Source organism: Acanthochromis polyacanthus, chromosome 1 (assembly GCF_021347895.1).
Source record: "Acanthochromis polyacanthus isolate Apoly-LR-REF ecotype Palm Island chromosome 1, KAUST_Apoly_ChrSc, whole genome shotgun sequence".
Classification (NCBI taxonomy): Eukaryota; Metazoa; Chordata; class Actinopteri; family Pomacentridae; genus Acanthochromis; species Acanthochromis polyacanthus.
The window spans coordinates 58,324,065-58,347,636 of NC_067113.1; the positions used below are offsets into that span (position 1 = coordinate 58,324,065).

The window sequence follows — 23,572 nt, forward strand, 5'->3', positions numbered from 1 at the left end:
TAATTTAACCTGAGTCACCTTTATTTATTTTTCAGATACAGACACATAGATGATTTTAAGGAACCAAAACTGAATCATCTCACAACATAGGTCAGAACAGAGAAGGTTACTGTATTTGAAGCTCAGATGACAGCTTTTGTTTGATCAGAACTTTAAAAGGCAAACATGATTTGGATCACAAATGTTGAAATCAACAAATCCATGCTGTACAAAACAAGTACAATATTCCTGTTAACGTAAGCGCAGCCTTTATTGCTAAAGTAAAAAAAAAGAAAAAAAGAAAAGACACCCCAGTGTGACTACAGTGCTTTCAGTATTTCATTCATGTTAGTCCAGATGATGTTGTTCAGACAGTCCTCAGAAGACCTCCAGGTCTGCTGAGTTGTAGACCACGGGTGTCTCCTCAGTGCCCACAGCAGCTTCCTCCTCACCCTCCTCCTCCTCTGCAGCCTCCTCCAGCGACTCCAAGGCCTCATTGGTATCACTAGCAAAAGTCTCCCTGGAGACATCATCGTGCTCCTGCAGGTTCAGCGTGCCGATGGCCTGCTTCATCTTCTTGGCCACCATGTGCCGCCTCCTCTTCTGGGCAGCCTTCTTGCTCTTTTGGTCATTCTGTTGTTCCTCAAAGAAGATCTGCCTGATCTGGGACTTGGAGATGCTGGGTGTGTTCTTCAGCAGGTTCAGGTACACTCCACCTGGGGTCCGTCGCCTGCTGCCATCCATAGTGTACACACCACCGTTGTCCTCCAGCGTGGCCGTCTCTCCAAGCAGTTCTATGGCTTTTTTCTTCCCAACTATGTGAACAACACGTCTTATCAGTTCCTTTTTGGGTTCCTGCAGCCTGTGTGCAATCTCATCTACCACCTTATCATCAGGGTCATCCTCACTGATCTCATATCGGCCCTTGACATCCATCTCAGCTCTGGGGCCCAGTCTCTCTTTAGCTGACCTCTTCCTCTTGGAGTCCCCCCCTACCCTGTCCTCTGACCCCCGGCCCTTCATGTAATCCTCCAGCTCCTCATCCAGCATGCTCACCTCTCCTTCATTCCTTGCCCGGTTCTCCATCTCCCTCTCCTTCTCCATGATCTTACGGGCCAGGACGAAGTTATAGGTCTCCACATTTCTGCTGGACATGCCAACCCCCTCCATTCCGAATATACCGAGCTCTGCAGTCACGGCGTCCTGGCACTGCTCCTGGACCACGGAGCCCCAAATGTTGTTCACCTTGCGGCCTCCCAGCGCGCCAGGGGCGGGCACTGGGTTCGGGCCCGGCCGGACGGCACACGGAGGAGCGTTGGACACTTTCTGTCGCTTCCGGCGCCAAACCGCCGCCTCCTCGTCTGATGAATCCGGGTCAGTGTCGCTGGACTCCACCGTCCTGCCAGAGCTGCGATAGGCTGGAGGCTGGGCTCTGCTCTGGAAGGACTGGTCACTGAACGCGGCTGGAACCAGGGGTCGGGCTGCTACGGCGGTTCCCATCTCAGTGTCCGAGCTGGAGATCTCTCCATCTTCCAGGTTACCGTCCATCAGATGTCCGCCATCCGCCATTTCTGGTCTGGAAGCCACAGCAGAGAGAGTGTCTGTTGAAGGCTGCTTCAATGCATTAGCTGAAGTTAAGGCCACTAATTAGCAGTGGGAGCTAACTGAGCAGCATTAGCAGCTAACAGAGTTCATATGGAGCCGGTAGAGGATGAGAGTGGAGCAGGACGACACAGAAATACCTTCAGGAGTGTGATAGAAGCGCTCTGTCTGTATCACTCTGTGTTTTAGTGTTGCTGGCCTCTTCACTCTCCTTGAACTACTACAAAAGAGGTCCACAGAAGTTGAGACTGGAGAAAATTCGCGCTGAGCTAAACTCACACTTCCGCCTTTCAACTGTCACACCCTTTCAAAGTAAAAGCAAAAATGGCGGCAACAAACCACAGAAAATACATTGGACGATACCGTTCAAAGGTTTGAGGTCACTGAGACAATTTCATGTGAAATGAGTCATGAGGAACATTCATTTAAAAGTGACTGCATGAGAGAATATCATTACTTAAATAGTTTGATGGAGCAGCAATGTCACTGCATCTGAAAAGGTAAATGTTTCTTACATTAGTTGCAGTGTTGGATCAAGTCCTTGCTGTTGGTGCCTTTCTCTGGAAGTGGTAATGAAGACAGAATGTGTTTTGTCCAACGCCTGTGCATTGATCCAAATCATAGTCTTTACAGAAGCTGAGACTTAAACTGGTTCTGCACCCATGACTTCATGACCTGATCCAATAGAGCCCATGTGGTACAGTCGTATTTGAAACCCAAACGCAGTACAACAGTTGACTAACCAGACTACTGCAATTCATAAACTAAAACACCAAAGTCAGAGGCAGGAACAGACATTCTTTCATCAAATTGCATTTCAAAAACAACTTCAAACCTGATAGTAACCCAACAGGTTTGGGTAGCAGAACAGACACTACCATTCAAATGTTTAGGGCCACCCAGACAATTTCATGTTTTCCATGAAAACTCCCACTTTTTAACGTTAGCATATACAACATATATAACATGATTTAAAACTCAACCCTGTTTTAATAACTGCTTTACTTTTAGAATGACTAAATTCAGTATTTCCTCTAATGAATAATCAAAAACTAATACTTCAGAAAGACTATATTGAAATTATATGCTCCAAAGTATAAACTCACCAAAAGTGGATACACCTGTGGTTTCCGATGCATAAGTTAGATTGTTAGAACTGCATGACCATCCATCCATCCTTGCATTCTCTATACACCGCTTTATCCTCACTAGGGTCGCGGGGGGTGCTGCAGCCTATCCCAGCTGACTCGGGCGAAAGGGCAGGGGACCCTTGACAGGTCGCCAGTCTGACTGCATGAACATGCAAGATGAAACTTCACTAAAGAACATGATGAGAAGCCTGATGGATGTTGGGAACAAATTCTTTGGTCAGATGAGACCAGGACTGATTTGGTATGAACCTGGCCAGGACTGCCACAGTGAATGCATCGTCCTGACAGTGTGATGATGAATGCAGAAGAAATTGAGACACAGGTCTGCCTCGTCAATGTTAATTTGTGGAATTTCTTTCCTGCTTAATATGGTTAGAACCATCAGTTGTTTGTTGTTTTGACTAGTACTGTATGTCTGTGTAGATCATCAGCCATCCACAATATTCCAAAGAGCTTTAGGAGCAAGTAACTTTATAATATAATAAATGCTCATTTATCATCTTTTATGAACAGTTTACAAAGTGCTTTGCAGACGGGGCAAAAAAGAATAGGATACTCAGGAAGATCATACAACAACAGGAGGAGGAAGACCAGAGAATGGAGAAGTTGAACATGGTAAAAGATTTTCAAAATGAATTAATAAAACAACACCAGATAAAATAATAAAATAACTAAAAACGCCATATCCAAAGGAGGAAAAAGAACAAGCAGAATAAAAGAAAAAAAAGTTGATGGTAACATGGAAGCCTGTGGATACACCAACATATGTATTAGTAAGATGACTCCCAGTTCACAGAAGCTTGGTAGAAGAGGAATATTCCAGCATGATGATGATCCAAAAATACAAGAGCTTTTAATGAAGAAAGAAGTGAAAACACTTCTCTAGCAAAGAGCAGCTGAAAAGTCTCATTAAAAATGAAAGTGAAAAATAAACAATTTGAATTTCCGTAATGAAAAATGGGCTGACTTTTTTAGCACAACTGTGGGGATTTTACTAGAAATATTAAGTCTATTAAGTTAATAAGAACAATTACCCAAATGTTCAACTTAGAAGGAATACAATATGGTAGGGAGAGGCTGTTTAGAACCATATATCAGTGTGATATTACACTGAGATTTGCTCACTTTTGTTCCATACTGTTAATGTTACATGTATTCATATGTTTTTTAATAAAAATAATCAATGGACTATGAGACCTTTTAGGCATTTGCTAGATGTTCTTCCATAATAGCTAACAAGTCATTTTCATTTGTCTGTGTGATGCTGATCCAAAATTTAATGGAAACATCTGGAATTGCAGTGTTTTTGGGATAAAATGTAGATAAATTAATCTGTATAAAAAAGCTGCTTATTCAGTTTTTGTCGTCTTTTTATCCTTAATCTCAGAACTGTGATTTTCCTTTGCTGTGATAACGTTAAGACCTGTGGGGCTGCTTTTATTCCGGCTGTTTTCTGGACTTCATTCTGTAAAAACATCACCTGTCCTCGTCAGGCGGATATTACGTCAGCAAGGACTGCACTTGCGCAGTGTTCCAGATAAACAGTATGGCGGCGTCCTTACAGCGCCTCACATTTGCCGGGAGATATCTCTTACAAAGACATTTACTGAAGACTAATTCCCTCAGCAGGGTGAGAAAAACACGTTTAAATCCTTGTTTTTGATATAGTTCCTCCTCTGTAGTGTTTTGACAGTCGTCTGTGTTCAATTTAACGGAGGGAAACCGCTCATCATGGCCGCTCAGGGTTGCTGTTTGATAACTTAAAATAGCTAACAGCTGCGACACACTGGGTTATTCTGAGATAGTTCTTTAATTATGTGGCGTGTCTGATACTGTCCAACTATCGACGGTTTGGTTAAGTAGCTTTTTGCTGACTGAGAGCAGCTGAGGTCCGTGTCCTAAATGTGAAGTGTCATGGTGACTGGCTGTGAATTCCTGCCTGTCTTCCTCCTGCAGCTCACAGCTGGACCACACAGACTCTTGGCTACTCAGGCTGCTCAGCAGGTGACCCTCAATGTTCCCAAAACTAAGGTGACTACTCTAGAAAATGGGCTCCGGGTGGCTTCAGAGGACGCCGGACTCACCACATGCACAGTAAGTAAGAGAGGTACCCACTTAAACACTGATCTGCTGTTTAGTTGGTCCTGTTAGTTTGTATGCATTTGCTCTATCAGTCAAAAGTTTGGACACACCTTCTCATTTATTTCTTTATTTTCATGACTGTTTACATTGTAAATTCTCACCGAAGGCATCAAAACTATGAATGAACACATGGAATTATGTAGTAAACAAAAAAGTGTGAAATAAGTCAAAACATGTTTTATATTTTAGATTCTTCCAAATAGCCACCCTTTGCTTTGATTACAGCTTTACACACTCTTGTCATTCTCTTCATGAGCTTCACGAGGTAGAACCTGAAAAGGTTTTCACTTCACAGGATACACCTGTGGTTTCCGATGCACAAATTGGATCATTAGATCGTTAGAACTGCATGAACATGCAAGATGAAACTTCACTAAAGAACATGATGAGAAGCCTGGTGGATGTTGGGAACACATTCTTTGGTCAGATGAGACCAGGACTGATTTGGTATGAACCTGGCCAGGACTGCCACAGTGAATGCATCGTCCTGACAGTGTGATGATGAATGCAGAAGAAATTGAGGCACAGGTCTGCCTCGTCAATGTTAATTTGTGGAATTTCTTTCCTGCTTAATATGGTTGGAACCATCAGTTGTTTGTTGTTTTGACTAGTACTGTATGTCTGTGTAGATCATCAGCCATCCAGGTCACAATATTCCAAAGAGCTTTAGGAGCAAGTAACTTTATAATATAATAAATGCTCATTTATCATCTTTTATGAACAGTTTACAAAGTGCTTTACAGGCAGGGCAAAAAAAGAATAGGATACTCAGGAAGATCATACAACAACAGGAGGAGGAAGACCAGAGAGTGGAGAAGTTGAACATGGTAAAAGATTTTCAAAATGAATTAATACAACAACACCAGATAAAATAATAAAAGAACCTAAACGCCATATCCAAAGGAGGAAAAAGAACAAGCGGAATAAAAGAAAATGGAACAAAACCTTCAAGATAAGGTTAGAAATAGTAATAATAATATTATTAAATAAATACAGCAAATAAGTAAGTAAATAAAGGATAAAAGCTAAACATATAAAATAAATACTCCTGGTGCAGGCTCTAGTAATATCACCCATCGACTACTGCAACCCCTTACTGGCAGGCCTCCCCACATGCACGGTTAAACCTTTGCAGATGATCCAGAATGCAGCAGCACATCTGGTTTTCAACCAGCCAAAAACCGCTCATGTCACCGTGACGTTCAGATCGCTCCACTGCCTTCTAGTTGCTGCCCGCATAAAATTCAAAACTCTGATACTTGCATTCAACTTGCGAAAACAGCTCCGTCGTACCTGAACTCCCTCATTCAGGCCTACACTCCCTCCAGTTCACTGAACTTGACCAACAAAAGGCTCCTGATCCAACCACCACAACAGAGCTAGACTCTGTAGCTAGACTCTCCTCTGTGGTTCTCCCGTGGTGGAACGAGTTACCAAACTCTGTTCCATCTGTAGAGTCTCTGTCAGTCTTTAAGAAACGATTAAAAGCCAGCTCTTCACTGAACGCTTTTGCACTTGACAGACTGCAAAAAAGAAACAATAAATTGAAACAAAGTAATCCTCTTACCTCCCGCACTGCCTCTAGGCACCACAGTCCTATTGTCACACATGAACCTGTTTTGTAGCTCTTATCTGGGTTCTTTTCTCCTGACTAGATCCTTGCTTGTTGTATCTACTCTCAGATATATGCTGCTTTGAATAAAAGCAGCATATATCTGAAATTGTAGAAATAATGTTAACATTGTAATTGATGACTGAATATTTAAGCTGAGTGTCAACTCATTGCAGTGGTTTATGATAGGTTCAAATGCTTGCTGGTTTAATCACTCTTTCAATGAGCGCAGGCCTAACCTTCCGTTCTTCAGGGTTGTCTTGTATCAGCCAGCACAAATTAAGAATTATTTCAGTGCCTGACATGTCTACATTGAAATTAGATTTAAAGTCTAAAACGTTCACGTTCAGTATTAGCTTCCCCACTACAGACCCCAGCTTCATGTCAGGAGTTGTTACAGTGATGGCAGTGTGTGGATGTCAATAATACTGACTGACTTCTTCCAGGTGGGCCTGTGGATAGACGCTGGCAGTCGCTATGAGAACGAGAGGAATAATGGAACTGCACACTTCTTGGAACACATGGCGTTTAAGGTGAGAGGGAAACAACAGAGTGAAGACTTTACTTCACTGACATACACTGCCGTTCAAAAGTTTGGGGTCACATAGAAATGTACTTATTTTTGAAAAAAAAGCATTTTTTTTTCAATGAAGATAAGATTAAATGAATCATAAATCCAGTGCAGACATTGTTAATGTGGTAAATGACTATTGTTGCTGGAAACGGCAGATTTTTAATGGAATATCTCCATAGGGGTACAGAGGAACATTTCCAGCAACCATCACTCCTGTGTTCTAATGCTACATTGTGTTAGCTAATGGTGTTGAAAGGCTAATTGATGATTAGAAAACCCTTGTGCGGTTATGTTAGCACATGAACAAAAGTGTGAGTTTTCATGAAAAATTGAAATTGTCTGGGTGACCCCAAACTTTTAAACAGTAGTGTATGTTATTGAACTCTTCCTAAGAAAATGGCTGCTGCAGAATAAAAATGACATTTCCAAAGTACCTTTTGATCTCATCTAGAGGTGTATGGACACAGTGGAATTTTGAATTAGTTAAAAAATATATATTATGACTTGTTCTTAATAATACAGAACATGATGTGAGGTGTGTTCAGTTGAGTGTGTTTATGTGTGACAGGGCACCAGGAAACGCTCTCAGCTGGATCTGGAGTTGGAGATCGAGAACATGGGAGCTCATCTGAACGCCTACACGTCCCGAGAGCAGACTGTGTACTACGCCAAGGCTTTCTCCAAGGATCTCCCCCGAGGTACCGAGAGGCTGAATGTTGCAGTCAGATTGTCTAAAGAATGGTGAAAGATAATAGCATCTGTGCTGTTTGTTTGTAGACGTCCTTTAATATAGTATGAACACATCATCGTAGAAGAGGTTGACTATTTTCTACTCCTTAGCATTAAATACGGTTCAGTAGACCAGAGTTTATGCAGTAAACAAAATGTTTCCTCATCTACATTTAACAACTAAATACTTTGAGGAGAAATTGTTAGCTTATTTTGATGCAGTCTTATTAAACCAGTCCTGCAAAATATCTTGTCCTGCTTGCAAGTGCTTTTCAAAATAGAACAGGTCTCATTTGTCATGTAAAGAAGAAGTCTGAGAGTCATTTATGAGACTTTACCATTAATATGCACATATGTTTTTGCTGTTGTAAAGCATTCGAGGATATTCCTGACTGAAGTAGATCTAGTCCACAAAAAAGTAACGCACAGCAGAACATCTCAGCAAACTCCCGGTACATATTTAACATAATAACATAATAAATGTTGTTTTCTGTCTCTAAGCTGTGGAGATTCTGGCTGACATCATCCAGAACAGCACCCTGGGTGAGGCGGAGATCGAGAGGGAGCGAGGGGTGATCCTCAGAGAGATGCAGGAAGTGGAGACCAACCTGCAGGAAGTGGTCTTTGATTACCTGCATGCTACAGCGTACCAGTCCACAGCGCTGGGCAGAACCATCCTGGGCCCCACAGAGAACATCAAGTAAGACCAGTTACGCCGTTTTTAAAACCTCGGTTTGAAGTCTGCAGGAAGCTGACTGTGCTGTTCATGTTTGTGATGCAGGACGATCAACAGAGGAGACCTGGTTGAGTACATCACCACTCACTACAAAGGACCCAGGATAGTGCTGGCTGCTGCTGGAGGTCAGAGCTGGTTGTCTCCTCTTCAGTCAACATGGTGTTAAATGTTAGAAGACTGCAAACTCAGCTTGTTGTGATGTACACTACTGTTCAAAAGTTTAGGGTCACCCAGACAATTTCATGTTTTCCATTCAAACTCACACTTTTATCCATGTGTTAACATAACCGCACAAGGGTTTTCTAATCATCAATTAGCCTTTCAGCACCATTAGCTAACACAATGTAGCATTAGAACGCAGGAGTGATGGTTGCTGGAAATGTTCCTCTTTACCTCTATGGAGATATTCCATTAAAGATCAGCTGTTTAAATATAGAGTCATTCACCACATTAACAATGTCTGCACTGGATTTATGATTCATTTAATGTTATCTTCACTGAAAAAAATGTTTTGTTTTTCTTTCAAAAATGAGGACATTTCTAGGTGACCCAAACCTTTGAACAGTAGTGTACATGTTTTTATGGGACTAATTCAGATGAGCTGACATGACCAAATCCGAGAATGATCTCCTGCTGAATGGAAATGTTAGTTTGACGTTGTTCTGACCTCCAGAACTTTGTGTGATTTGTTTCTGATCAGGTGTTTGTCATGAGGAGCTCATCGATTTGGCCAAGTATCACTTTGGTAAACTTCCGAACAGATACCAAGGTGAAGCCCCGGCGCTCCCTCCATGCCACTTCACTGGAAGTGAGGTAAGGTGGATCATAAACACGGATGATGTGGTCAGATTTAGAGCCCCACCTGACCCCTCAGTCTCCTGGGTGTGCGCTCTGTAGGCCACTTCAGTTTCACATTGCATGAAATGATTAATGATACTACTAGAAATAATTATTGTGTGCAGCTAAGAATTACTGTTAAAATGTGATAAAAATGTTAAAGTCGTGACTTAAATATTTGGAATTCTTATTTGTGAAATTAAGTTGCTGTATTTAATTTGCTAACTGTTGCCATAATCTTGTCTGCTGCTGTTTCAGATCCGTGTGCGTGATGATAAAATGCCTCTGGCTCACATTGCCATTGCTGTGGAGGCAGTTGGATGGTCCCACCCCGACACCATCCCCCTCATGGTTGCTAACACACTCATTGGAAACTGGGACCGTTCGTTTGGTGGAGGCGTGGTGAGTACAGAAGGAACCCCAAACACTGTTGACACAAAGTTAGCTAACTCCAGTCTCTACGTGTCTTTACTTTTCTGACCACCTCAGTGACTTATTGAGTGATGTCACACTGTGCTACCTTTCTGACATTTCGTTGTTGAATGTATTTCTGTTTATTCATTGTCTTTATAGTGAAACAAATCTTTTTCTAGTGTGTTCCCTAGCCCCTTAGTATGTACCTGAACTCTAAAACAAAAGCTTTAACACTGTTAGGACCAAATGTTGACACAAATATAAAAAGACCTGCAGATCTGGTTGATTCAGATCTATTCACTCACCTGTTGATTTGTCTGTGTTCTCATCTCCTTCCATCTCTGCTGGATGGTTTGTTTTGTGATCCCAGAATCTGTCCAGTAAACTGGCTCAGATGGCCTGCCAGGGAAACCTGTGCCACAGCTTCCAGTCCTTCAACACCTGCTACACGGACACAGGTCTGTGGGGGCTCTACATGGTGTGTGAGCCGGGCACCATCAACGACATGATGCACTTCACTCAGATGGAATGGTGAGCACAAAAAGGACATCAGAAACGTTGTAGAGGAGAGAAGTTAAAACCATGAATGTTGAATTTAAGTTGCTAGTATCTACTGAAGTAGATCATATCTGCTGCAGGTCTGATGACATGTAACAGGATGATTCACATTGTAATTAATACGTGCATCACTGCTTCTCATCAGGATGTCTCTTTGTACGAGTGTGACAGAAAGTGAAGTCGCTCGGGCCAAGAATCTGCTCAAGACCAACATGCTCCTGCATCTCGATGGTAAGACAGCAAGATAGGGAAACGTGCACTGTCCAAAAAAAAAAAAAGCCGCCACTTGGATTTAACTGAGCAAATAGTTCAGAGCCTTCCACTGGATAATTACTGCAGTGATGAATACGTTTCATCTTATTTAACTCTAGCTGATGCAGTGAGGAGCTTCTCATTTCTTAAACAACCATGTTGGAAGACATTCTGTGGTCACGCAAAGGATGCTAATCTGTTTCAGAAGGGTCAAATTATTGGCCTCCATCAAGCAAAGAAAACAACTAAGGAGATTTCTGAAACGACTAAAATCAGGTTAAGAACTGTCCAACGTATTATTAAAACCTGAAGGATGGTGGAGAACCATCATCTTTGGTAGGAAATCAACAGTAGAAATCACGGCTATGTTTAATAGTGAAAGTAAGAACATTTCTACAAGCACAGTGGTAAGGGAACTCAAAGGATTGGGACTAAACAGCTGTAGCTCTAAGAAAACCACTGATCAGTGAGGCTAATCAGAAAAATGACTTCAATTGGCTACGGAGCATAAAGATTCTGGAGCAATGAAGGAAGGTCTGATGAGTCCAGATTTAGCCTGTTTCAAAGTGATGGGGCATCAGGGTAAGAAGAGAGGCAGATGAAGTGATGTACTCATCATGTCTAGTAACTAAAAGCCTGTTGGGGTTAGGATTATGGTCTTGGGTTCATCAGTTTCAGCAATGTTATGTTCCCAAAGAATGAGGTCGGCTGACTACCTGAATATACTGAATGACCAGGTCTTTACATCAATGGAGTTTTTGTTCCTTGATGGCATGGGCATGTTCCAAGATGATGAGGATTCATGGGCCTCACATTGACAGAGTGGATCAGGGAGCATTAGACGTCATTTTCACTCATGGATTGGCTCCGCAGAGTCCAGACCTCATCCCCACTGAGAATCTTTGGGATGTTCTGGAGAAGAATTTGTCCGACTCTCTCATCATCAATATAAGATCTCGGTAGAAAATTAAACTCTGGACAGAAATAAATGGTGTGACTTTGTAGAAGCTTATTGAAATGATGCAGCAGTGAATGTGTGTCATTATCAGAGCCAAAGGCAGTTCAACAAAATATTTAGACTTTTTTTTTGGACAGGTAATGTATATATGGTGTTACAGAGTCTGGTGTCAATGTGTTGATTTGATTTCTCCAGGATCCACCCCAATCTGTGAGGACATCGGCAGACAGATGTTGTGCTACAGTCGCAGGATCCCTCTGCATGAGCTGGAGGCCCGCATTGATGTGAGTGGAGACAGTTTGCATTGCCTCAGCAGAAGGTTAAATCACAACTAAAACTGAAGGGTGCCATTTAGTGGAAATGAAGAGATAGAGGCCAAACCAGAGCAAAGAGAGGATATTGGACTTCATGTCAAAATGACAGCCACTAGCTAACGTGTGTATGACTTTAACTTAAAGGTGATCACATGTCAGTATTATTAGATCTTGTTTGAGCTGCAGCCAGATGGTCAAACAGTAATTATTGCACATCAAGTATCATTGGTTTGCAGTTCAGTCACACCAGCACTGTTTTAATGTTGAGTAGGTCATAGAAATTTTCTTTCATAGGGTCTGTTACTTTTCCTTAGCTCCAAGTAATACACTAAATTTGAGGAATAAAGGGTTAAAAGACAGTGTTAGTAAACTGTTGCATTGTGTAATAATTTGTAATTTATCTCAACAGGCCATCGATGCAAACACCATTAAAGATGTGTGCACCAAATACATCTACAACAGGGCTCCTGCCATCGCTGCTGTTGGTATGTTGTTTTCTCCATAAGGAACTTATACATGTAGCGATGTACAGTGCACTACAATTTACTGATGTTTACTAAACCGCTCACATGGATGCTATGGTAGACTCTAGCCTGTGCACAAGTTTAAAAAGACTTCTGTCAGATTTACCTATTTTTACTATTTAGCCAAGCTCAGACCAAGTGAGTTTATCTACATGGGCTGTTTTCTATGAGCAGAGCGTTTTATAACTTCAGTATCACAGTCAATTAAGTGCTGCAGAAAGCCAAAACTGGAACTGTGATTCATATTCAATCAGTTGTGCAGCCCTCCATCATCCTTAACATAATGTATCCTGGCCAAATACTCTCAGCTATCTTTGACAAGTGCATTATATCACATGCTGCTGAATTACTTTTTAATTGTGGCCAGAAGCTCAGTATCAGTCGAAGCAGCAGTCTTCATTTTTAACACATTTGATTCCTACTGTTCATGTAGATTTTACAGACTAACACAGTGTTGACATAACGTCTGTAGTTGCTGTAAATGGATTTTAAAAAACAGCTTTACTCGTATTTCTTCAGCTCTGAGCATCACTTCTGTCACACTTTGAGAATGATTGCACCTCTGCAGGAGGTTAAAGTTGAACCAGGAAGTCTGAACTGAGAGGATGTGACCCACTTGTTCCCATTTCTACACATGCTGCAATGTTTGAGTACTTCCTTAAAACTGATTGTTGTTTTTGTCTCAGGTCCAATTGAACAGCTGCCAGACTACAACCAGATCCGCAGTGGGATGTTCTGGATGAGAACCTGAGCAGAGCCATCCAGTGTACAGCATACAAACACAAACAAAATATTTAAGTCTAGATATTTTTTCCTCCTTTAGTATTTTATTATAAAATAAAGACCAACACAATAATGTTAAAATAACACAGTTTCTATTCTCTCTTGTGGTTCTTGTCATTTTTTACTCTTGGCTGCCACTTGTTCCTGAGCAGCTTTCTTGGCTTTGACCATCTCCACCAGCTCCTGTCAGATAAAAGGAATGTGTTAGCAAACCAGCAGGATTGTGGGTGCTGTGGTTTGTACAGAATAGACTGACTAACAGCTGGAAATGGAAACCTTCACCACATCACCGTACCTTGTACCTCTTCATACAGTCTTTCTTGCTCCGTCCAGGAACAGCGGCTGCTATCTTCTCCCACCGCTCAGGTGTGCTGACTGGATATGTCTTCAGGGCTTGTTCCAGCAGTTTCTGCTCCTCTGTGGTCCAGGGGGCAGCATTACCGTCACTGCCAGATGCTGAAGGAGCAGATGCAGCAACACAACGGTTACACAACATTCAATCGTTGACACGAGCCAACCTGTGAATGTCTGAAGCTTGGGAGGAAGACATCCTCAGGACAAACAGCTTTAATGAGTTTGGCATTTCCATGTAGCAAAGAATTAGTAAATGCTTCCACTATGGACCAGCAAGCTGCTCAAGGAGACACCAGAGCCAGAACACAGCTTCATGCTAAAGTAAAGCTAGCCTGAGCCACCCAGCAGATCAGAAAACCTCATCATGTCAATGGCAGGCCATACCTTCTTATTTTAAACCAATCATAACTCTTTCTACTGGGATCAACAGAAACCCACGTTCAGTTTTAAAATATATGAAATGGATCAATTAATGAAAAAAACAAACATCTGATGTGTGTATAAATGATGTCACTGCAAGTCACCTTTTGCAAAAGTTAGTTCCCATAAGGACGAGTCTTAAGGCGCCTTTCCACTAGCACCTGCTCAGGTGGTTTTCATTATGGGTGGAGTCGTCATAGTGCGGTGGGCCAGAAGTCCGGCAACGTCATTTGTGTGCGACACAAATGCAACAACAATGGAGGACATTGAGGCGATACCTGCTGCTCAGTCTATGGCTTCTTGTCAGATTCAAAGTAAATTTTGCCGTGAAGAGCAATCTGCACCACAACTGTTGCAGATTTATTTTTTTTGTGAAGGAGTTGCTCTTGTGTGTCGTTACTCCATGTCCAATCAGCGGCCTGCACGCTGTAGACGTCACATTATCAGCTCGCTTGGAACCCCGGTCAAGAAGGTACTAAAATAGTTCCTGGTACCAGGCTAATGGAAAAGCGCCATTAGTGTTACTCAGTATTCTTAAACAATAACTAAACACTCTGGCTTGACATCACTCCCCTTTGTGTTCATGTAAAACAGTGACTGGAATAAATCTCTGAAGAGCCTGCCCTGTTCTAGACCCAGACTGGGAGTAATCAAGATGCATTTACAACCTGAAGCCTCTATCAAAAATACACTTCATAATAGTGCAGTAAGGTCTGAAAGGTGCTGCACTACTGATCTCAGGCAGGAGCTAAGTCTGAAGAAGGAGGCAGAATAAATCAAAATGTGTTAAAAAGTGCAAAGAGGCAGACATTGTTCAATGCAGATCTGATGTTGCACTTGATGGTGAAAATGAGCTGCCACTAAAAAGGAAAAGTCACCAAAGAACCTCTGCAAAACCTAATTTACTGCTGGAAGACAAATGGCTGGCTCAGACCTGAAGTCTACAGCCTGTCAGACTAACTCGCTCTAAACCTTAAACTGCTACAGCGTGACAGAGCACACTAATAGTCAACATGATGCTATCCAGACTGTCAACAGTGGGACCTCAACACTAATAATAAGGCACGCTGAATTGATGGACGGTTACACCAAAGCACAGTATTTGTAGAAATGATGACCTGCTTCTAAAATGAAGTTATAATGTCTTCACCACATGATGTTACAGCTACAAAGGTACATAAAGAGGTAGAATGAGTTTATCTGGAGAAAAGGAGTGCTACACATCTGTGATCTTGACGGGTCTGTGTTTTTGTCCCGTTTGTTACGTCTTCATACGGCTACACGGGTTCACCTACCGTCAAATCTCTCTGAGGGCACAGCGTTGTCTATGGAGGGCGCCACAGAAGCATGTTCCTTCTTGAACTTCTCAAAGGCTTTTTTGTTGATCTCATCCTTCTGGAGTGGATCTGAGGACAGCACAGTAACAAAACTGAAGGTGTTAGCTTAGTGGAGCTTATGGAGCTACATTTCTGCACATTTCTTCCTAAAGGTGCATCAAGAAATCTTATTTAGAATTTAGTCTATCTACTATTCATGTATACATTTTTTTTGATCACACAAAACTTTACTCCAGCAAATAAAAAAATGTTACCTCGTTACTAATAGCTAAATACATTTTTTTGGAGAAACTTGTGATTTTAGTTTGACTAATCTGAACATTTTCAGTGGATTTGTGTCCACAGTCAGCTCTTAACTCACATTTAAACAAGCTCAGCATTGAGTGTATTCATGGCTACTGAAAACAGTAAATCTTGCTCTCTGAATATGTGAATTTACCAAGTCTTTGTAGATTCTTGGCTTTGTTGATGACGTCTTTGGCTGTCCTCTTCATGCCGGTTGTGGAGTGCAAGTTCATATAATTGGCAATAACTTCCCATCTGGAGGAAAAAAGAACAGTTTGATGTCTTGTAGTCGCTTAAATACTAATTAAACATAGCAGGGCTGCCTTATTCATCCGATGGAGGATGGCCATCTCTTGATAATAGTAACATTAACAAAAGAAGAAAAACACTCAGAGCAGCACTCCACCAAGGCTGCTCAGTCGGATCATTTCCGACGGCTGAAATCTTGAAAAAAATATCATGGCAGAAATCACGGCATCATAGAATGTGTCCATTTAATATAGATAAACCCCAAATAAAATGACCTTGCACTGAGCACAGGTGTGTGTTATGCATGTGTACGTTATGTATGATACTGAATTACACCCTCTAAATATGTAGTGAGCGGCAGGAATTGATGGGACTCAGAAACACCCCCACAATTTAATCACTTGTTCCTTGTATCATTTCTGATGGATTAGTCCCAATACGTCTGCAGTAGTACATTTGTAGTAGGATAGCAATCATGTGATCGTCAGCAGGCAGCTGATGTAGTGTTCACTTGTTGTCACAGTGATGCCATGCTGCTATCTCACAATGATACAGAAATCTTTAACAAATCCGTGAATCCAGACTATAAGCTGCATCACTGCCAAAATCTAATCACTTGGTCCAGGTATAATTTCTGACCTTTCCTGAAAATTTCATACAAATCCATTTTTTTAGTAATGTTGCTAACAGACAAACAAACAAACAGAAAAACCAACGGCAATCGTCACATAACTCCACCGTGTTCCTTAGCAGAGTAATTTATTAGCAAAACTCAGAATATACTGACCTAGTATGAGTGACTTACTACCATTAGTAACTGTGGTATATTAGACAGTCAGAAAATAATGTTTGTGACTCGTAACATTTGTACCTGTAAAGCATTATTTATTATTAAAGCTGCACTAGCCGTTGTGATTATATGAAGAATAGAATTAATTGCAATAAATAATGTCAAAGGTTTTGCTCACTAATCACATGCTCCTTGTGTCATTTCTGACCTTTCCTGAAAATTTCATCCAAATCCTTTGGTCTGTTTTTGAGTAATGTTGCTAACAGACAGACAGACAGACACCATGACTCTGCTGCATTCCTTGGTGAAGTAATGACAAGAAATCTCAAGTAACTGTGTGAGTCTGACATGAAAACAGGTGTTTCTGTGAGGTTACAAGTGTTTCTATTCTCTCGGATGAAGATTAAGAGTCATATTCCGCCCAGGAGGATTCTGACATCTAATATTTTACATCTGGCATGTTATCATAAACACACAGCATGCTGAAGCCTCTGATGGAGACTAAACGGCTGCTGTGTTCTGAGTTTCTACCTGGCGTTGGTTCCTGCAGGGAACAGGTTGACTGCTTTGATGAGCAGCTGGAGGTCTTCCTCGTTCCATCCCTTCCCCCCACCTCCTCCTCCTCCGCTGGCCTGCTCGGCACTGCGAGCCGCCTGCCTGGCCTGGACCTCGGCCTCCCGCTCCCTCTGCAGCTGGGCGTTCACTTCCTGCACCTGAAAAAAAGTACACACAACAATGTGTTTATCCATTTGTGGCAATTTTGGAAAAGGTCACCTGATTCTTAGTGCTATAAAAAGGCTTCATGTGTGGGAGTCTCTGTCTGTCCCCTCCTTCAGGGATTGAAATGCAACAAACTGTGACAGAACAAAGCATCTTTTACCTGCTTGTCCACTGCTGCCTTGCTGTCCTCTTTAGAGCCTGAGGCCAGGACTTCATTCAGCGACTGCAGACTGGAAACACACAACAAATACTGTCACACATCTGGAGTACTAGAGGAAAAACATAATCACGGTTTATGTAGTTACAGTGGGACTAAGATCTCTGCTTTTCAAACCTGTACTTTGGTTTGTTTGATTCATATTCACTCTGACTTTCACTTAACAACGGTGACATCATCCTGCATCATCAGAGTCAAACAGAAAAATCTGATTCTGAGGACTGACAGCAGCTAAGTCTGCATCTTAAGGCTTCCAATGTCTACATTTATGTTCTCCTGTAGCACAAAGAGCTAACAAGGGCATGATTCTGAGTTTTTTTTAGGATTCTTAGACTCCAAATCAACGACATTGCTAATAATGACAAACATGTAGATGCAGGGCAGCACGGTGACTTTAGCACTGTTGCTTTGCAACTAGAAGATCCCTGGTTTGTGTCTCGGCCTTCCTGGGATCTATCTGCATGGAGTTTGCATGTTCTCCTTGTGGTTTCCTGGTGGGAGTCCAGGACAGGTGGCCTTCACACAACAACCAGGTTCTGTCTGAACTCAGAGTGGCATTTGACTGAAGGGCTTCATGGAAGGTCGATAAGCCAGAGAGACCTGCTGAGGTCTGTGTCACCCTGCCAGCTACCTCCACCCTCTGGAGGGCAGCCAGCTAGAAACCGTCTAGAAGTGGGGACTCGTATTGATTACTGGGCGACAGACAGTCTGCCAAATGGACGATAAACCCTAGAATCACATTAGCGCCAAATATACCACATCTTTTCAAAGAGTCTCCCTCCAAGACTGAAAACTTTCTCACCAGGCACACCGGCCAAACACACCAGAGTTCACTTTAATTTATCAAACAGGTCAGGAGAGGTAGATTCAGATGCTTTTGGGTTCCTGATGGACAGACAGAAACGTTTCCTCAACAAATATGATAACATTAAAACCCATGAACCTCATAGCTCCTGTACTGTACCTTGTGAGTTCCAGACGGTCGCACAGCTTCTCCACCTCCTCCATCATCTTCACACTGTCAGCCTCATTGTCAGCAAAGTAATTCCAGTTCTGTGGAGGAAGGAAAGAAGATGAACTAAAATCACCAAAGCTAACACACATCTCAAACACCGTCACATACATCTATATCTCGGTTCAGTCATCCTATAGCAAAACAAAAATGCCTGATAATGTCATCATGTTAACCTTGCAGGTGGTCCTGAGTTTCTGTCTCTCCTTCTTGATGGCCTTCTTCTGGATCTCCTTCTCTTTCTTGGCCTGCTGGGCGGCCTGCTTGGCCTCCTCTTCCTCCTTTTCTTTGGCCAATCGAGCTGCTTCCAGCTCAGCCTGCCGGGCCTGAGAAACACAGAAAACTGACTGGTTAACGTTTGCTCATGTGATGACCGTATTACAAAGCAAACTTCAAAGAGTGGAGCCTGACCTGAGCTTTAGAAACTGTTCTTCTGTTAGACAGCTTTATCACAGCATGCCTTCGCTAAATCACACTTTTACAATGTTCTTCCTTTCAATAAATATCAAGAAACGTGCAGTGAGATAGAGGTCTTTCTCTGCATCAGAAAGATAAATTCTTCTCCAAAAATGAACTAGAAAAGCACTCAGAGAGCACAGTACTCCACCAAGGCTGCTCAGTCGTATCATTTCCGACAGCTGAAATCTTGAACAAATCCATGGATCCAAACTATAATCCACATCACTACCAAAAATCTAATCACTTGGTCCTTGTGTCATTTCTGACCTTCCCTGAAAATTTCATCCAAATCCATTAGACAGACAAACCAGCGCAGATCATCACATCATGCCAGTTCTGCAATATTTAACTCACTCTTTCCCTTTCTTCCTGCTCTCTCTTCTTGGCTTCAGCTTTGGCTTTCTTCTCAGACTCCTTCTTGGCTTTTTCTTCTTCTTTGAACTTCTTTATTCTGGGGTCACAGCTGTAGGCCGTATCTGCAATGAAGCGGCACACATAATAAACAGCGCTCACTTTCAGCAGTGACTTCCTGAGATCTGTAAACCCTGTAAAACCATTTCAGGGCCCTGTGCAGCTTCATGCTAATTTCTCATGTAATGAACAAAATCCTGCAGTGTGTGGCGGTTTGCAGAGACTGTACCAACTAGTGTTCGTATTCTGTTCATCTCCTCCTTCTTCCTCTGAGCTCTGGAAGCACGATTCTGCTTTTCAATCCATCTCCTCTCATCTCGACTGCAGGGGAACGAGTTCAAACAGGTCAGTCACACGTTAAGAGATGCAACACAGTGGTTCAATAAAGTGAGCAGCAGCTTACCATTCAGCCTTCTCCTTTTCCTCTTCATCCAGGTACGAGAATTCCCTCCAAGAGTCAAAGTTGTACCTTTATAGCAGTAAAAATGACACAAAGTTTAATAGCTAGTCTTCTCTGACTTACTTTCTAGCATGAAATCAACAACCTTGAAAAACTCTTCGGCTTACCAAAAAGAATAAAAATTATCCACTTCTTCAAAAGACGACTCGATGGTTCCGAGTTTGGGTACGTGCTTTTTGGAAGACCATCTGGCATTTCTCTCAAAAACGGCAGTAAACACGTCAAAAAAGTTCTCTTTGCCTTCGCTCTTGGAAGGCACGGCGTTGTCGAAGGTGGGATCAACACTGTCGAAGGCTCTCCTCTTCACAGGGTCGGACAGGACTTCTATAGCTGAGGTTCAAAAAACCACAAAGAGAAAACAGACACTGAGGTCAGGATGTTCCAGAAGCAGCATCCGAGTTGATGAAGTGTCACAGCGGTACGTACCTTTAGTTATACAGGTGAAGTAGTCGTTGTCTCCTTCTACAATCTGCTCTCCTGCAGCTTTCCTTTTGTCAGGATGGTGCTTCAACACAATCAGTTTGTCTGGAGAGAAAAAAACAGAAACGACGTCAGTGCGAAGAACCAGAGAACTGATCCCAGAGAAGATAAGAGGAGGAAATATACTCACGGGCAGCTTTGATCTGTTTCTGTGTGGCTTTGTACCTCAAGTGTGGGAGCCCAAGGACAGCATAGTGATCTTGATTCTGATCAAGAATTGACACATTTCAGTTAAAGTTTGAAGCAGATTATATATTTAACACATCAAGGGTGTTACTGCAGCTGGTGCTGAGTCTTTAGATCAGAAAAAAGTCTAACTGTGTGCAGAATAAGCTTGGGAAAATATGTTTAAGCTGCAACCTTTACGACTAGGTTAGAAACACAACCTCAAACTGTCGGGTCATTTTAATAAGAAGAGGTTTGACACTGCTCTCAGATACCTTCCAGTCTTTAGGGTCGAGGGTTCGGAGCACAGCGTACTCCTCCAGCTGGAACTCTTCATCGTCTGACTCCTCGGAAGACTCCTCCTCTTCTTCCAGCTCCTGGAAAGAGGCTGACGCATTCCTGTTTCTCCTCTTCACATAGGCCTCGAACCATCGGCCCACCGGCTCCACCTGAACCTGAACAGACGCTGAAGGAGGACGGAGAGGTGAGAAACACACCACAGACTACTTCTGATAAAACCTGAGCAATATTCAGCATGGACGATGTAGGATTTTTGAAGCCAACGGGTGCTTAAAGTTTAGGGTTTTTTTTCTAAAATCAGATATATTGGCTGGTCTTCTTTTAGATTTCTGACAGGAATGTCTTTTATTTGCATGAAGTTTGGGGTCACTCAGGCAATTCCATGTTTTCCATCAAAACTCACACTTTTATTCATGTGCTAACATAACTGCACAAGGGTTTTCTAATCATCAATGAGCATTTCAGCACTATTAGCTAACACAATGTAGCATTAGAACACAGGAGTGATGGTTGCTGGAAATGTTCCTCTGTACCCCTATGGAGATATTCCATTAAAAATCAGCCGTTTCCTGCTACAATAGTCATTTACCACATTAACAATGTCTAGACTGGATTTATCATCCATTTCATGTTATCTTCATTTAAAAAAAATGGCTTTTCTTTCAAAAATAAGAACATTTCTAAGTGACCCCAACTTTTGAACGGCAGTGTAAGAGTTGTGACCATGTGGTACATTTCACATTGTAAAAGTAAACGACAGACAAACTATAACAACGGTATTCTTTCTAACTTTTTTTAAATCACCTGGCATATATTCTTATACTAATATTTGTCATAAGCAATCCATACTGATACAATGCCAAGGAAAAATTAGTGCACCCACTGGAATTATCTGCATCTCTGTGGAAATTGCTTAGAAAATGACAGCATCCCTACATCTAAGTTACAATTACGTACAAACACAATCCATTTAAACGTAAATCATTGCACTGCTCTGATCCGTCATTCAAAGTTTGCTTAAAAAAAGTACATGCATGTAAAGACAAAAACAAAACTCAAGTCAGGAATTTAAAAAAAAAAAAGAGTGCAAACTGCAGAACAAGACTGGAGGTGTTGGTTAAAGCTCGCTATTAGTGAGGAAAAATTAATTCCCAACTTTATGAATGTATCTTATAAAATAACATCAGGGTGGAAGCAAAGCTGAAGCTCAAGTTGGGTTCTACAGCAGGACGACGATCTGAATCATTCAAGTTGATTTACAACCAAATGACTTCAAAACACCTCAGAATGACCCCAGGAAAGAATTCACCTGAGAAAACCTAAGAACACGACTGAGATGAAGCACTTCCAACACAATTCCTCTTAAATGCTGTGCAGTTCTGATCCAGAGCTACCAGAAATACTTTAGATTACAGCTGCAAAATGAGGTCCAATGAGTTATTAAATACAAGGGTTCCCTTTTTCCCCACCAGCACTTTGTCGTTCGTCTCATGTTTTTGTCTCTTTGTTTCTCGTTTTTGTCGTTTTGTTTTCTTTTCGTCTCGCTTGTTGTTTTTGTCATATTTTTGTAATTTTGTCTTTTGCTTTATTTGTTGTTTTGTGTGCCATTATTGTTGTTCGTCCATTTTTCTGTTGCTTTGTGACTTGTTTGTCTAATTTTTGTCTCTTTTTTTTGCTTTATTTCGTGTTGTTTGTCTCATTTTCACAATATTCTGTCTGGTTTTGTTTTGTTTTTTTGTCTTTTTATCCGACTTTCGTCGTTTTTGATCATAAAGTAAAACTGTTTGGGCCCACTTGAGATCCAACTGGGCTAAATGTGGCCCCTGAACTAAAATGAGTAATTTAAGTAATAGGGAGTGTTAGTTTAATTAAAATGAGTCTTTAACAGTAAAGACTACACCTTTTTTGTCTGTAATGAAAACGGTAAGACAATTAGAAGGTACAACAGGTGTTATAACATTATGTAACAGCCTGGTAATGAAGGGCTTTCCTGTGAAGACGTTAAATGCTGTGAAATACCAAACAAGAGCGTTAATATGAAGTGGTGCCAGCCACTGCAGCTAATGATAGCAGCTCTTAATAAATCACTGCAGCCATGAGTGGGCAGCAGCTCGGTGACATTATGCAACACATTAAACACCGTTTGGAACAAACAGAGAAACAGCACGAAGTATTCAGAATAAAGAAGCTCTTTCAAGCGCAAAACTAACTGATAACACCACCTTGCTGTGTGCTTCCACCTGCATGCTAGCACACACAGCAGCAGTCAGTCAGTCAGTAACCTGGTGGCTAGGCTAGCTGCCTCCTCTGGCCTCTCTCTACTCACCGGCTGCGGCTCCAAACACAACGGTTTCTTCTCCGTCCAACGCTTCCAGCAGCATCTTAGAGACCCGGACTAAGCGAACACTCAGCTGAAGGAATTACCAAGTGGGAGCTCTCTAAAGTGCTAAAGTTTGTGGGCCGCTCATTAACACACCACATGGGCCTCTCTTTACTAGTGCCAATCCGGGAGCGAGCTGCTGTCACCCAGTTTACCACTCCGTGTTGTCGGTAGGCTTCCTCACTCGGCGTTCCGTAAAATGTTTTTTCACCCCAGTACATTTAATTGCAGCCTGAAAGTCTCTCATACTAACTGAAAAAAATATATAATTACACTCATATTAAAAATGGAAATTAATACTTATTTGAAGCTATATCTCTAATAACTATTTCATACGCGGCACAACCTCAATATAGTTCCGACTTGTG

General features: G+C 41.9%; 3 protein-coding genes across 3 annotated transcripts; 1 reads left to right on the forward strand and 2 right to left on the reverse strand.

Moving 5' to 3' along the window:
- Positions 1-1,876, reverse strand: phax (phosphorylated adaptor for RNA export). Its single transcript, XM_022197697.2, has 2 exons — positions 1,722-1,876; positions 1-1,555 (listed from the first exon to the last, which is right to left on the reverse strand). Exon 2 carries the CDS (start codon positions 1,546-1,548, stop codon positions 358-360), a length of 1,191 nt encoding a protein of 396 aa, XP_022053389.2. The 5' UTR covers positions 1,549-1,555; positions 1,722-1,876; the 3' UTR covers positions 1-357.
- A 2,344-nt stretch (positions 1,877-4,220) lies between these two features.
- On the forward strand, positions 4,221-13,249 carry pmpcb (peptidase, mitochondrial processing subunit beta). Its single transcript, XM_022197695.2, has 13 exons — positions 4,221-4,362; positions 4,689-4,826; positions 6,933-7,019; positions 7,629-7,758; positions 8,291-8,489; positions 8,571-8,650; positions 9,226-9,338; positions 9,621-9,764; positions 10,147-10,307; positions 10,480-10,565; positions 11,740-11,828; positions 12,268-12,343; positions 13,069-13,249. The coding sequence occupies exons 1-13, from the start codon at positions 4,279-4,281 to the stop codon at positions 13,131-13,133; spliced, it is 1,452 nt and encodes a 483-aa protein (XP_022053387.1). The 5' UTR covers positions 4,221-4,278; the 3' UTR covers positions 13,134-13,249.
- Positions 13,188-23,364, reverse strand: dnajc2 (DnaJ (Hsp40) homolog, subfamily C, member 2). Its single transcript, XM_022197694.2, has 16 exons — positions 23,151-23,364; positions 20,800-20,990; positions 20,490-20,565; positions 20,306-20,404; positions 19,987-20,209; positions 19,823-19,888; positions 19,649-19,740; positions 19,363-19,484; positions 18,726-18,875; positions 18,502-18,590; positions 17,481-17,550; positions 17,132-17,313; positions 15,716-15,816; positions 15,235-15,345; positions 13,461-13,621; positions 13,188-13,348 (listed from the first exon to the last, which is right to left on the reverse strand). The coding sequence occupies exons 1-16, from the start codon at positions 23,203-23,205 to the stop codon at positions 13,280-13,282; spliced, it is 1,857 nt and encodes a 618-aa protein (XP_022053386.2). The 5' UTR covers positions 23,206-23,364; the 3' UTR covers positions 13,188-13,279.
- Between the last annotated feature and the right edge of the window lie 208 nt (positions 23,365-23,572).

Coding starts and splice junctions, on each gene's coding strand:
- phax (XM_022197697.2), bottom strand. CDS start 1,548: ATGGCGGATGGCGGACATCTGATGGACGGTAACCTGGAAGATGGAGAG.
- pmpcb (XM_022197695.2), top strand. CDS start 4,279: ATGGCGGCGTCCTTACAGCGCCTCACATTTGCCGGGAGATATCTCTTA. Junction 9,765..10,146: donor GTTCGTTTGGTGGAGGCGTG/GTGAGTACAGAA, acceptor TTGTGATCCCAG/AATCTGTCCAGTAAACTGGC. Junction 10,308..10,479: donor CACTTCACTCAGATGGAATG/GTGAGCACAAAA, acceptor GCTTCTCATCAG/GATGTCTCTTTGTACGAGTG.
- dnajc2 (XM_022197694.2), bottom strand. CDS start 23,205: ATGCTGCTGGAAGCGTTGGACGGAGAAGAAACCGTTGTGTTTGGAGCC. Junction 20,210..20,305: donor CTTCACCTGTATAACTAAAG/GTACGTACCGCT, acceptor TTTGAACCTCAG/CTATAGAAGTCCTGTCCGAC. Junction 17,551..18,501: donor GACCGTCTGGAACTCACAAG/GTACAGTACAGG, acceptor GTGTGTTTCCAG/TCTGCAGTCGCTGAATGAAG.